Source organism: Glandiceps talaboti, chromosome 14 (genome assembly GCF_964340395.1).
Source record: "Glandiceps talaboti chromosome 14, keGlaTala1.1, whole genome shotgun sequence".
Classification (NCBI taxonomy): domain Eukaryota; kingdom Metazoa; phylum Hemichordata; class Enteropneusta; family Spengelidae; genus Glandiceps; species Glandiceps talaboti.
The window spans coordinates 6,546,646-6,562,221 of NC_135562.1; the positions used below are offsets into that span (position 1 = coordinate 6,546,646).

Genomic DNA, 15,576 nt, shown 5'->3' on the forward strand with positions numbered 1-15,576 from the left:
ATGGGATCCTGTGTTGTTTATGCTTTGATAAGTCATCACACTAATACAGGGTATGTCTTTCTGAAGGGAACGTGTCTCATTCCTGCTTACCAGGAGCATGCAAAATCACCTGTGTTTTTTCACATGTTGTACCTTTTTAGTGATAGATACAACTCCACGGGTCAATTATCAGATGGGTCAATCAATTATCAGATGGGACGCTTAAAATAGACTAAACTGAACCTCAGCTCAAAAGAAACCGAACAATTAAACTATTGATTGTATTTCCCAGGGGTCATTAACCTCACCAAATTAATGAGAGAAGAGGGACTTGTTTCTTTGCATTTCAGTATCTCATGGGAACTGACTTAAAACCTTGGGGAACTCTTTTAAGAGTATTTTGTAATAATTGTATCGAGACTGCCAAATTTATAGAGTGTAGTCTTTTATTACCAATGGAAATCAATAGAAAATTGTAACGGGAGGGGGGGGGGGGGCAATTCATATGGCTGAATCTGACTACCAAGCACAGTCTAAGGCCTAAAAAAATAATTGTTTGGTTCCGGTTACCCCAACTCCCACCTAGCTTTTCACTACCGCCACTAATTTTTTTTTATGTATTCATGTTAAAATAATAAAATTGCAAAAATTGTGAAGTCTCACGAGAAATAGTGGATGTGAAAACTGATATCAACTTAAAAGGACAAGATAAAACTGTTCTTCCAATCTGTAATGGTTGTACATCTGATAGGAAGAAATTAATAACACAGAGACCATTTGGAAAACAATGGAAAACCTGAACTAGACACACACACACACACACACACACACACACACACACACACACACACACATGCACACGCACACGCACAGAAAAAAATATAATATAATAAAATAAAAAATCTATCTACCTAAAAATCAATTCTAACATTGAATGTAATCGAAACCACACAATTTTTTTTTATTAGGCCCAAGTAAAATTCAAATCTTTGGATTTCTAAGGTATGGAGGTAATGAATTGAGTATGTGTACATTTGTTTTAATATGTAGACTATTTTGTGCTAAACCTAAGCTCATAATATTGATGTTGACATCTACTTGCATGGAATACTGAATAACAGATAGCACCTGGAGTCACATTTAGAATAAAATGTATTTAGATATTTAACAGAATTCAAACAGTGGAACCACACTCCAAATTTAACAATATATTCATACAGGTGTTTGTATGTGATAAAATGCATAGGCAATATTTAGCCCATTTTAGTACTTTTAAAACATATTTTGAATATTCTAAATAAAGAAGATACATTTGTCCATATTCAGTGGTCATTGTTTATTCATACAAGAACTAGTTGACTTGAGAATGTTTCAGAAAGCAAAGCGTGGGAAACTGCACCACACAAACAGTCTTCACACAAACATATTCAATGCCCAAAGTCGTGGCTTCATGAATATAGCGGCAGGCTCTATTGTCAGCATGTTACGTAACTTGGACAGTTACCTCACTATCACCATTATCAGCACTAGATGTAGGACAGTGGGAGTGCTACAGACAGGTCAACAAAAACATTAACCCTATAATAGTATAAAATACGCTACATCCTCCCCTCGCGACACTGATTTTCTAATCCTTCATTTTAAAGACTGGGGAATAAATCCCACTTGTTACTGCATGTATCTAATTTGCAATTCCAAGAAGTTTATGAGTATTTTCTTAAGTTTGGAAACGAACAAAAAATAGCGTTTACGTGACGACAGGTTTCACGTTATGTATTTCGTTATGTTCATGGTTGAAGGCAGACAGTTGTTGATTTCATCTGATATCGCAGACTGGGGTAAGTTTTTTGTGTACCTTAATCCGCCCTGTATTGTAATCAGCTTAATTAAGTATTCCAAGAGTGTACAAGCAAGCTAGTTCGAACACGTGTTGCAACCGTAAATCAAGCATGCATGGTGGACTCGATATTACCGCTTATGTACGTGTGCATGGAACAACCGCCGAGCTATCTTTGAAAAATCAAATTTGCCGCTATGGATTTGAGATCGCCATGCGGGAAACAAACAATAACAAACCCATGTGCGCTAGGAAAAGTCTCCGTTTCATGTTTTGTAATTAGAAAGTCTCTTTCTGACGAAAGCAACGGTTTAGAAAAATTAATACAATCAACATGGCCGTCTGTCTGGGCCTCCTCCATTTTCCAAGGACGCCACACTATCTCGTAGTGGGTCAAGGTGATAAATAACCCTCGGAAATGGTACAGAACTCAATAAAAGTAGTACAAACCGCGGAAAACAATCCTTATTCTACTCCAAGGTCAAGTTTAAAAGTGGGGGTCACGAAAGAAGGGTACATTGCTTACCAAGTTTATGGCGACCTTGCCTCTGTTGTTGCACAGCTATTCATCAAGCGTTACGCGTCAGACTGTGACGTCAGGGGACGTCGCAGACCAACGATAGGTCATTAATACGTAGGGGTGGTAGCATTAAACAAAGAGGGACGAACTTCGCGCGGAAATCTCTTGAAAGTGCGCCCTCGTCCTTCGTACAACCACCAGGAGGAACTGCTGTGTTTTGGTCTTGTAAACAATTGGCTTAGACACCAAACGTTTTACGAATGTATTTATCCTCTACCTTCTAGAAGAGAGTGAACCATTTTCGTCGCCAGGTATCCATTTTGAATAGTTAATATGAACGTGACGTACATTATGTAATCTCTGGCCGAATGAGGGCTTTTATATTATGCATGCATCTAATGTTGGCGACGAGCCAAAATAACTGGAGGAATGAATTGTCGGAATAAAATATTTCACAATGAGTTATTTGTACATTATTTACAACTCCTTAAATGGCGTGCCATGTCCAAATCCATTCTAAAATTTTATTACATGGAATAGGGTCGTTATTTGCTAAAATTATTAGGAGATAATGATAATTTATAAGGGCCTACTTGAAGCAAGAATAAAATAATGCTGAATATATAAAGGGTATCATTTATCACTATTTTGTAATGACATCCAGAGATCTAGACATGTTAACAGAAGTTGAACCGGGAGTAGACTGATACAGTGTGGAGATTGTCCATGAGATTTCAGAATTTTTCAGAATTTTCTAGTCAAATCATATTCAAATTTAAGTTATATTCCAATATGCTTTTGTACAAGCACGTGTACAGCACTTTGTTAGTGCATTAGTTGGTAAGTCCAGAACCTTTTTTTCGAAATACACTCTCAATTCTTAAAGTTGTTGTTTAATCCGGTTTTGCTGGTGACTTCTTGAAGCGTGAATTATCGTATGGAGTCGGTCCTTGGGGCAAAAAACTCAGACATCGACGATTTGCAAGTTGAAAATTTACGCGGTTAAAATGTCCGTACAAACAAATAAATAAATAAATATATATATATATATATATATATATATATATATATATATATATATATATATATATATATATATATATATATATATATATATATATGTATGTATGTATGTATGTATGTATATATATATATATATATATATATATATATATATCTGTGTGTGTGTATGTATGTATATATATAATATATGTGTGTGCGTGTGTGTGTCTGTGTGTGTGTGTATGTGTGTGTGTGCGTGTGTGTCTGTGTTTGTGTTTATATATATATGTATATATATATATATATATATATATATATATATATATATACACACACACACACCCCTTTCCCTTATTTATCCCTCTTTCTCCCGTAAATAGTAATTTATTATTAATCTGTCAATATCTACGTATAAATCACAGCCCTTTCCATCTGTTACCACATAAACAACCTCTGCCCTCATCATGATTTAGTCTACCTGGCACGTGGAAATATTAATATTTTGAGGAACGTTAACATGCACGCATCGTCAACTCTCAATTGTAAGGCCATGTTTGATTGGTTACTCAGACTAGCCTGAGAGACCAATGAGAGTACCTTGGAAGACATATTGGCGTGAAAGGGAGGGGGGGGGGTATCTTTTAATTATAATGATATTATATTATCATATATATTTGTACAATGAAATTTGCGGTGGTTCCGTGACCCACCATAATATCGTACACCAGAGTTAAAAATAACATTTCAAGCAACAAAATTTACAGATTTCTTTTCTGTCTGCTGGTCAATAGAATAACTCTAATTTTTTTATTCAAGTTTTCAATACATGGATAATTCAACATAAGGCTTCAGTCCCCAGGTTCTCACATTAATCATGTTATCTTATCAGTGGAGTCATAAGATTTACATATCATTATTTTGTTCTGGACCAACTTTTTTTTCTCTTCAACTTGTCTGTTTTTCACAACTAAATTTTAACCATATTCTGAACTGGGCATGTAAGTCTGCCCTGGCTGCAACTGGGGGGGGGGGGGGTGTCACCAAATAACCAAAGATTTATTGACTTAAAATATGTCAATTATTTATTTTTAAAAAGACACTGTATCTATAAATTAATGGTCAATATTATCTGTAGGTAGTGTAATGGCAATTAAGTTTAAATCTTGAGTGAAAGTTCAATTTTGAGTATATCACCATGTTAAAATCGTAGTGGTGCAACTGGAATATTATTTTTTTCGATCAGACAACCACAATCTATTTATTCACTGAAAATTGTTAAAATACCAATAATTTGACATTGTACATGTCAATCAGTGGGCTGTATAATCCATAAGCAGTACAGAAACAGGTTGAAATCGTGACCGCCGTTGAGGGCGATTGTTTTTGTATTGGGTGTGGACCCTAAATCTGGTTGTTTTTATAGCGAATGCAGCTACAAAAACACGTTACCCACACGTGATGCAATACTCTTCATGGTACACTATATTACAAGTAAGTTATTGTACGTAATAAAGCATTTTCACACAAAAAAGTTTCAGTTGCAGCTAGTTACACATGTACAGTTTGTGTTTTTTGACTTTCACCAAACTGTATGTAGACGAGAGAATTCATATTTACAAAGGTTTGACTAGACGCCAAAAGAAATTAAATAATTGTCTGCAAGACTCGCTCTTACCTGTCTGATGTCATCGTCATACCCTGGTAGGACCGGGAAAAAGTCACGATCATCATATCATTCTAAAGTTAAGTAAAACGTTATTACTAGCTGTATTACTAATACTACGTCCGGTAGTACATGTGCAGGGGCTGTCATCACATCCACCGACGTACATGCATGGTAGAGAATAGTTGCTACGTGTACTGAGGAAGTATCCGAGTGGAAAGTATGTCTAGCAAGACTGTTTTGTTTACTGTAACAGCAATTGCTTCACGTTAATAACATGGGGACGTCGTGTCATTCATCATGGCAAAGTCATTCAAAGAGTGCACATACATACATCGTTCGTTTGATATATTGTTTCGACCCCTCTTCAACAATTCAAAATGAGAGCTCGAAGATATCGACTTCAAGGTGGAATAATTATTGGATTGATAGGAAAAATAACATTAATTTCAAAGGATTCGGTGAGTTACAAAAATCTGAAGGCATTTAGCAGTTCAAATTACTTTAACGTAAATATCATATTGTCATTGATAATAATTATAATGAGATTGCAATCATGTACAGTGTGTGTCTATACTTTCTCGGATAATTCGACGCCTACATGCATGTATGTGGGACAATTCTAAAACTCGCCACTTGGTGGCGATATCACATAAGGATTCAAAGGCAGCACTGTTTGCTACAACTTGAAGCTGTTTACACATACATACCCACCTTTTCGTTCGGTATTATCTCCTATATATATGTTATTATTAACTATTGTGTAGAATTATCTGCACGGACACATAGTAATAATTGTAATGTTTTTATTCTCTTCAATAATGATTTATTTATTTACAAAGTTGTGCTTAAATGATAATTCCTTTTGACAATATTGACAATATCAGGTAGATACAATTTGATATTAACAGCAACAGCTAAATGTAAAATATGTGCAATAAATAAAATTACAATATCATGTAGGATATATATGGATAGGTGGGAAAATCAAGTCTGCAAGGTACACTGTGTCGGGGCGCCCTCATGCATCGACCAACCCATTTAAGATCACGACCGTTGAGGGCGGAGCGACACGATGTATCTGCGGGAATACGTCGCATGGGCATCTCTCCTGAATATACACAGAATATAGTAATAATACGTTCTTATACCACGACCAAGGGTTCTTATTAATACGAGTACCGTTAACGTTTTGTCTGTTCAAGTTGGCAGGCTTTATCAAACTGTTCGTGTGTTGGCTTTACCACTAGGTGGCGATGAAATGATCGGTAATGCGGTAAAGCCAGCAAACGGAAAGTTTGACAAAACCTAGTACCTGTCGACCTGATGAACAGGCGAAACGTTACTCCTAAGTAATAAGAACTCTTTGTCGTGGTAAGAACGTATTATTACTATGTATTACCGTCGGATCTGATGAACGTGGATAGATAGACTGTAAATAGTCGTTGGTGGCGTACTACATATTCAGCTAAATCCACAGCGGAATACGACGTGATTGTAGTTTACAATCTACAAAGCATATTTGAGGTATATTTCTTAAAAAACTATACATGTAGGGTATTTTGAACTTTGAAAATGATATAATTTGATCATAAAATCGACAGATGAAATTAAAATGTACACATACAGAATCTTTAAAAAAAAACACCAAAAAAACCCACAAAATTTCACTTAATACAGAAAATGACGTTGTAATTCTGTTTCCTTGGTAACATATGCAGCCTTCTTAAAACCTAACTGACAACCTTCTCTCATACGTTTTAACCCTATACCCTTTAACCCTATAGTGTCGGTTACCCAGACTCTCTCACCACTGGGGCTCTTCTACGAGACCACCCAGACCACCCTCGGTTGGGGTGGTTTCATAGGCAGAGCCCCAGCGGCGAGAGTCAGCTAGTTGACCGAGGCTATTCACCCCAGTGTATAACCACAGTCACCCTACTACTGAATTGTAACAACCTATACTAATATCATATATGATTAAGAACTTCTGTAGCAAGATTTATTCTTGACACGTTTTTTTTATATGTTAGCTAAACTTTGCATTGTATTTTTAGTTTTGGTTTCATGTATGGTGTTAACTGAAGCTATTAGGCTCTAGAACGAACCACATTTAAACACAGGTATATCATTACATATATTAAATGTGTACTAGCCATGACTACATTTTCCTGTGAAATTTACGTAAAAAAATACTTATCAAGTAGTGTCATTTAGTCTTTGCGCTAATTTGTGCCATGGTTGACCATCATCTTCCTCACTCGATTCACTGCTAGAGGAATTACTGTGAGCGTCCGGTTCGAATGAATATGACTTAATCACACCATCACATTTTAAAACTGGAGTGTATTGCTCTACGCTTGAGGCATCTGACGAATATTCAACGTCGTGTTCTGGCGAAAACAGGTTGTGAAGTTGGAGACGATTGTGTTCCTGAAGTCACGTGACGTCAAGATGTCCAAAATCTGTCCTATCCATATGCAAATGAGAAGTACTTCCTGAGGTGCTCTGTGGATAGGCCTAGAGTATCTCATTTTTTACCCAATTTCTCGTGTCAGAGTTATTTTATACTATCACAAAACCCTATTTCCTTTATTTTCATACACTTTAAAAAGTACTTTGTCTCGAAAACGTATTATAATATTTCATAGTTCTAACCTCCTTAGTTCAAAAGCGCCATTTTGTCTCCCATTTCGGTGGTCACTTTCAACATCTGATTGACTTCATCCAGTGATCCATTGTTTGGTCTTGGTGTTATTCCCAATAGTTTACACATCAGAGGATAGACATCCACATTTTGGAATGATTTTGCAACGTAATCGTCTTTAAAAGCTGGTCCCTTTGCATAAAAAATAGAATGCATTTCGGGGTATGAAGGATCCCAACCATGTGAAGATTTCGGAGGATTGCCTTTTCCTGGACTTGAACCAATGACGACTCCCAAGTCACTTTTCAATAGCAATGACAAGATACGGTCGTTATTTTTGTAATGAAATCTGTCCGGGATATCTTTTTTAAGATATGGAGTCAGATGTTCACTGACATTTTGAAGCTTCCCGAAAACTTCCATCAGTTTATCTGCTTTTGGCTGCATTAGTACTTTTGGCGAGTCTTCCTTCAAGTAGAAATCAAAATCTTCCTCATCAACGCTTTCGAATATGTTAATTTTTTTGGTGACAGTCGCATGTCCGTGATCACTAACTACTATAATGTTGACAATATCTTCGAGGTCTTCTTCTTTGATTCGTTTTTGAAGGTATCCGATAGCTTCGTCTACCTCCTTGATTTTATCCACAACTTCTTTAGATCCAATGCCATATTTGTGAAGAGATTCGTCAGGTTCGTCTAAATATAGATAAATCAGGTCATGGTCACCTTCCAGTAACCATCGCATTGTAATGTCAACTCTCGTTTCAAAATCGAAGTGTTTCCAACTCCATCGAGAAGACGCGATATTCTCATTTGGTCTCACACCTTTGATTGCTACATCGCCACCGGGATACATCAACGTTCCCGTTTTGAGACCTTGTTTGCGGGCAGTAACCCATAATGGTTCAACGCCTGGTTCGTCCCACCAATACGTGACGTTCAGCGTTTCTAAATAACCACCCGTTTGATTGTGGTAGTTCAGATTGAACGCACTGTTACCGACCACCCCGTGACTTTCCGGGTACAAGCCTGTTGCTATACTGTACATATTAACGGCAGATACTGTGGGATATTGCGAGATCATGTATTCAGCTCTGACGCCATTTTCACCCAGTGCAGTCAAAGAAGGCATCGAAACATTGAATAAGTCATATCGTAAACCGTCAGACAAAACCATGACAACTTTTGGGTTACTCTCCTGGAGAACTGAGTTATTTCTACGTGCTGTGACAATCAATGCTGTAATAACTGTGACAATCAAAACGACAAGAAAGCTTACGACAACAATCTTCCAAATAATTCGGCGTGTACTTTGAGCCCTTGAAAACCCTAACGTTAAAAATCCACCTGACGAACTTTCGCTTGTTCCTGACAGCAGAGGTTCTTCGGTGTCGTTCTGTGTTTGTTGATCATGTTGATCCATGATGGATGGTGTGCTGTACGGTGTGTGAATGACGGTAATGGAATCAAATTTGAGTTGACGTGTCTATTTTCCGACCCAGCTAGTTTATGATAGTCACGTGAGAACTGGTAAACATGAGGATTGATGGCGGAAGTGCTATTCAATCATATTAAAGTCCGTCCAGTACAGCATGGCCAATTCGTCGATACGGGCCGAACGCCTTTTTATCCAGAATTAGACGGCGCATACGTCGACATCCAATCAGTTCCAATTTTATTGTATTGGACAAACAACGTCGAGCTCACTCCAGGAGAGAGTAACAAGTATTAAAGCGACACAAACAACAGCCATAGTGAATTGGTAAACATTCGCCTGTTTGACCTTGTGTAAGGTCAACCTCGATTGACACGCAACATCACGAGACAGTCACAATGGATACATTTTCTTTCCATCCATCCATGCATGCGCATGCTATATATATATACCGTGTAGGTCACCAGCATGTCATTTATCAAATACTAATCTATGTGAAGAGAAAACGTTTGAAGGGTTTAAACACAAAGGAATGTATTCTTTGGAGCATATATCCGGAATCCGATAGTACTGTTGTCATCGAGTGTGAAGCTACCATCATATTCATATTCATCTTCACTTTCAAAAGTTGACCTCTACGCTCAATGTGAATATGATGATAGCTTCACACGTTCATCATCAGATTCGAAGTCTTCCGAGTGGGTACGAACACTCGTTCGGAAAATCACATATCCTTCATTGACAGGTTGAAATCATGTGATTGTAATTACTTTTCACTTAATTTGCGTGGATTTGCATGTTCTCTTTTTATTTTTGCCAGAGTATCCAATTTGCACCATGAACTATTGTTGTCATGGACCATTATTTTTTACAATTGATTGCGTTGACCCTTCCCGAACTACATACATTGTGATAATTGTGGTCTTGACAACACTATTTTGACAAATTGTGTAAATTTCACCAGTGTAAATGTTAAGTAGGGTTTCAAAGATAGTGGCACTGTCACGGATTCAAAACACACGCACACCTAGCCAGGCCGTATTTTATTACATTACTCATACATGTACACCCATATATTGATATTTCATTTTCAAAGATACGGGAAAGGCATACTAAACATCCAAATAAGTTTTTTACATGACAACAATAATTCATGGTGCAAATTGGATACTCTGGAAAAAATAAAGAGAGCATGCAAATCCACGCAAATAAAGTTAAAAGTAATAACAATCACATGATTTCAACCTGTCAATGAACTATATGTGATTTGCCGAACCCGCGTTCGTACCCATTCGGAAGACTTCGAATCTGATGATGAACGTGTGGAGCTATCATCATATTCACATTGAGCGTAGAGGTCAACTTTTGAAAGTGAAGATGAATATGAATATGATGGTAGCTTCACACTCGTCTGTTGTCAACACTATTATTATAAACTGACAACATTGTCGTAGGTGGCGCACTTCTGGCTCCCTCCCTCATTGCTGTTGATCATTACTACATGCATGTTAGTCTGTTCAGCATTGTTTTGTCAGTCGCATCAGACTCCCCAAATCTACATCTTCATTTTAGAACACCTGAACATACATTCCCGAACATAATTTACATTGCGTGCACCCCGTCAACTCTCTCATTCTGATATGTATGTTACTTACCCCTCTCTCGTACAAATATATACACCAAGATAATAATTGATGTTTTTAACATGGGCAACTAAAAGTCCACATCTTTTATTTTGAATCGGGCATTACAATACGCAACAATATAAATTCGTTTGTATAATCAAACTGTAGCAACCTATATAGAGCTTACACATTAACTAAAACTTTACTCGTGGAACATAACAGGTCCTGTGCGGTCTTTGTAACATTCCTGTTATACAGGCCTGTGTCAACAAAGACGACACAGGATTGCAACAGAGCTAGCACTGTAGCCTGGCCTGTCAAGTTTGTCAACAGAGGTGTGGATACACAACAGTATACATTGCTTTGGGCCCTGGTACACTGGTGATACAGTGATTTGTGTACAGGCATGTCACAGGATCTGTCTTTTCTACATGTGACATGACTGTATATGGATGTACATATTAGGTGCGTTATAAAAAAATACAGACCTGTACATATACTTGTACCAACAGATCTAGACCTGTTACATGCCTGTGAATACGGTCTTGAAATAAACCTGGCCAAATTTTCAGACCCTGTACAGAACTTGTACACACATCTCTGGATACATGTGTGTAAATACCTTTTTTTCAGTCATGTGATCACAACATTGTATAGTCAGAAATTACACGTGCACAATCTGCATACATCCCTGTGTCAAAAGACCTCTTACATGTTTCTGAATACAGTTAAGAAATCTTAACAAATTTACATACCCTGTAACACAACTTATTTCACCTACTCTGTTACATCTGTACAGGCCCTGTAAGAGTCATGGCCTGAAATCTGTCCGTGGATTTGTAGCTGTGTACACAGATATTAGTGGGGAGCGTGGTTACCATGGCAATCAAAATAAACGAGGTCATTGAAAACACTAATCATTTTGTTATCAAAAGTTATGGATGGATTTAGATGAAACTTTGTCGAAAGATTTTTTATTGCTTGGTTTTGGAGCGCAGATCAAAGTTTATCTTGGCAACAAAAATAAACCAAATTGAAAAATTATGACGTTTTGTCAAAATGGCGAAAATACATCCATGGGTTTGTGTTCCTCAAAGTGTCTTATCGATTAGTATCATAAAATGGTTACTGTGGCAACCAAAATAAGCCACTGAATTCTCAAAATGAAACATTAAGTCATCATGTCAAAGTGACGTCACAGTGTATTCATGGCTATGGTGGGTTTTTGTGAGTGACGAATCCAGTGACATTCCCACAACAGACACTTCAAGTCTTTCATTCTTATCATGGCACCCAAAATGGACCTCAGTCAGCAGGTAAAAAAGTTTCCTCCCCTAGAACTCGATCGGTGCTCACTGTTGTAGGAGGTATGTACTCTAGCTATCAAGTGCCAGATATGTGTAGTTTTAACATTTGATTGACTTCATCCAGTGATCCATTGTTTGGTCTTGGTGTTATTCCCAGTAGTTTACACATCAGAGGATAGACATCCACATTTTGGAATGATTTTGCAACGTAATCGTCTTTAAAAGCTGGTCCCTTTGCATAAAAAATAGAACGCATTTCATGGTGAGAAGGATCCCAACCATGTGAAGATTTCGAAATATTGCCTTTTTCTGATCGTGAATCAATGATGACTCCCAAGTCACTTTTCAATAACAATGACAAGATACGGTCGTTGTTTTTGTAATGAAATCTGTCCGGGATATCTTTTTTAAGATACGGAGTCAGGTGTTCACTGACATGTTGTAGCTTACCGAAAACTTCCACCAGCTTGTCTGCTTTTGGTTGCATTAGTACGACTGGTGATTTCTCTTTCAAGTAGAAATCAAAATCCTCCTCATCAACGCTTTCGAATATGTTAATATTTTTGGTGACAGTCGCATGTCCGTGATCGCTAACTACTATAATGTTGACAATGTCTTCGAGGTCTTCGTCTTTGATTCGTTTTTGAAGGTGTCCGATAGCTTCGTCGACTTCATTGATTTTATCCACAGCTTCTTTAGACCCAATGCCATATTTATGAAGTGTGTGATCTGGCTCGTCTAAAAACACATACACGAGATCAAAACTGTCTTCTACTAACCACTGTATCGCCGTATCGATTCTTGCTTGAAAAGAAAACTGAGTCCAAGACCATTCAGAAAAAGCGACATTTTTATTAGCTTGTAGGCCTTTGATTTTAACGTTTCCGCCAGGATACATGACGGTTCCACTCTTGAGTCCATGTTTACGCGCTGTTACCCAAAGGGGCTCAACGTTTGGTTCGTCCCACCAAAATGTCGTGTTTAGTGTTTCCAAAAATCCAATCGTTTCATTTTTGTATAGGTTAATCGCATTGTTGGCGACCACGCCGTGACTTTCCACAAACAGACCTGTAGCGATACTGTACATATTGACGGCAGATATTGAGGGATATTGTGGAATCATGGACTTCGCTCTCACTCCATGTTTACCTAATGCAGTCAAAGATGGCATTTGAGTTTTAAACAGATCCCATCTCAGACCGTCACACAAAATCAGGACAACTTTTTGGTTCCCCCGTTGATGAATTCTTGTTGCAACGACCATTGTCACTATCACAGACACGGGTAGTAAAAGAACCAAACTTGCCACGACAAATCGCAGGATTTTTCTTCGAGGACGCGTACGGTATGACCTCGAGCTCGGTGAAACTGACGTGAAGTCATCGTCCGATTCTTCGCTGTTTTCCATATATTCAGTCAGAGGAATACTGTCTTGGGCTTGATCCCCCATGGTGTCGTAAAAATACCCTGTCGATTACGTTCAGTGAGTGAAGTTGAGATGTTCGGGACGCTTGAAGAACCACTACTTAAGAATAAACCACTGTTTACTACCAACACAAGACCTATGCTATCCCGTCATACAATGCGAGCGACAAAAACTAAAAACAAATACAAATATACTACACTACAGCCGGTAGTAGGTCCAGGTCTATCTCACTGTATAGTCAGCAACTAACCTCTCCTTGGCCTTTAGGTTATGCCATGCATAATTTGCAACGAACAGAGAATTCAGAAATGGATCATGTGACATGCTATTGAGTGACAATTGTTATGCTAAGTGCTATGTATGTCAATAGTTCATGTAAGGTCACTTTCGATAGCACACACACACACACACACACACACACACACACACACACACACACACGCGCGCACACACACACACACACACACACACACACACACTCTCTCTCTCTCTCTCTCTCTCTCTCTCCACATATCATGTAGTCTCATAATAGAGTGTGAGCGAGAACTAAAGTTTTCGTATTCCGATAGTATTTCATACTATTTATCATCATCATCATCATCATCATCATCATCATCATCATCATCATCATCATCATCATCATCATCATCATCATCATCATCATCATCATCATCATCATCATCATCATCATCATCATCATCATCATCATCATCATCATTATCATTATTATTATTAATAAACTTTATTGTAGGATACATTCCCATACACAAAAAGCCCCCACAGACATAGTACAACAAAACAGACATTAAAAACCACGATAAAACGATAAAATGATAGAAAATATTGACATTTCAAAAATACATTAAATTCCTATAGCGACCTACAAGGAAAAAAACAAAAAACGATTTGTTTTCTTTGTTTCGTTTTCAAATCGATGGTACGAAAAACGAAAAACGAAAAAGCCATGGGTTTTTCGTTTTTCTACTTTGCAATAGTAAAACGAATGGCCAGTATATACACGGACACGACCTAGACCAGCGCAGATCTGACTGAGGATAAGCATTATCAGTTATTTTATGGGTCGCCGTGTGAGGGCGGGCTAAATGAGCTCTGGTTGTTTATCGCTAGTCAGCTGTGCTGTGGCTCTGTTGATGTGTCGGCAATGTGTGTTCTTGTTGATTGTGGGATTGTGATTTAAACGCCAGTTTCAATGATTTGTCATATGTACATCAATATTTGAGAGACTAGGTTACGTTCTACAGAGAATGTAGTCTTCACACGTCCTGAAACGATTTGACAGGCTACAGTGGCAGCACACGACTCGGTTTTCACCACACTGTTCAACTTGATGGCCGAAACACATGACAGACCTTCAACAGTAGGAGACACTAATATCACAAGGAGTGGAGATAACCACGTGGCTGTCATACGATCATCAGAGTTTTACATGTAAAAAGAATCTTCGTTCGTGATAGGTATGGTGTGTTCATTATTTTTAAGTTGGACTGTTTTAGCTATGCCACGTCAGAGCAAATCGGATAGCAATCATTCACTATCTCCCACTGAGTAGACAGCGAAATGTATGCAGTGTGAGACCACAGGGAGACCAGGAACCGTGTTACAAACAAACAAACAAAATGTGTATGCATGGGTAAATGAAATACCATATACCAAATACTCGTGGAAAACTATCTATATACATGTATATATATATATGTATGTATATAGTATGTATACTATTTGAAATACTATATACTTACTTACCATATGTTTTTCGTTTAAATATGCTGTCACAGCTAGCTAGTCCATCTACAGTCAGACCACTGTAGGGAATGGCCTGAGATCTACATGATCTGTTACTGAGGCCCCAGCATGCTTGTTGCTTGAAGATATCACTCTGTTCCTTCATGATATGTAGATGACAGAACCCCATGATGCACAAGTGCAAGTGTAGCATACTCGAGGTATTTTCTGTGGCAGTACTGAAAGTGCACCAGAAAACACTGCAAGCGTGAGTGCAAAATACGCATGAGTACCCACATTGGCACTCATGTGGTATGGGGTTCTGTTCATGTAAAAATGACACTTAAGCGATCATACACTTTTGGGTAGAATGATCACGTCCTCATTTAT

The 15,576-nt window shown here is 37.9% G+C and overlaps 3 protein-coding genes across 3 annotated transcripts in view; all 3 read right to left on the reverse strand.

The window, feature by feature from the left end:
• Positions 1–2,365, reverse strand: part of LOC144445893 (GREB1-like protein) — an 80,206-nt gene extending 77,841 nt beyond the window's left edge. The window contains exon 1 of the mRNA XM_078135535.1: positions 2,343–2,365. The gene's annotated coding sequence lies outside the window, so the exon portion shown is untranslated. The remainder of the gene's footprint in view (positions 1–2,342) is intronic.
• Positions 2,366–5,817: 3,452 nt separating this feature from the next.
• On the reverse strand, positions 5,818–9,421 carry LOC144445560 (ectonucleotide pyrophosphatase/phosphodiesterase family member 7-like). Its single transcript, XM_078135163.1, has one exon. The coding sequence runs from the start codon at positions 9,071–9,073 to the stop codon at positions 7,664–7,666; it is 1,410 nt and encodes a 469-aa protein (XP_077991289.1). The 5' UTR covers positions 9,074–9,421; the 3' UTR covers positions 5,818–7,663.
• Positions 9,422–12,093: 2,672 nt separating this feature from the next.
• LOC144445895 (ectonucleotide pyrophosphatase/phosphodiesterase family member 7-like) lies at positions 12,094–13,467 on the reverse strand. Its single transcript, XM_078135536.1, has one exon. It carries the CDS (start codon positions 13,465–13,467, stop codon positions 12,094–12,096), a length of 1,374 nt encoding a protein of 457 aa, XP_077991662.1.
• Positions 13,468–15,576: the final 2,109 nt, after the last annotated feature.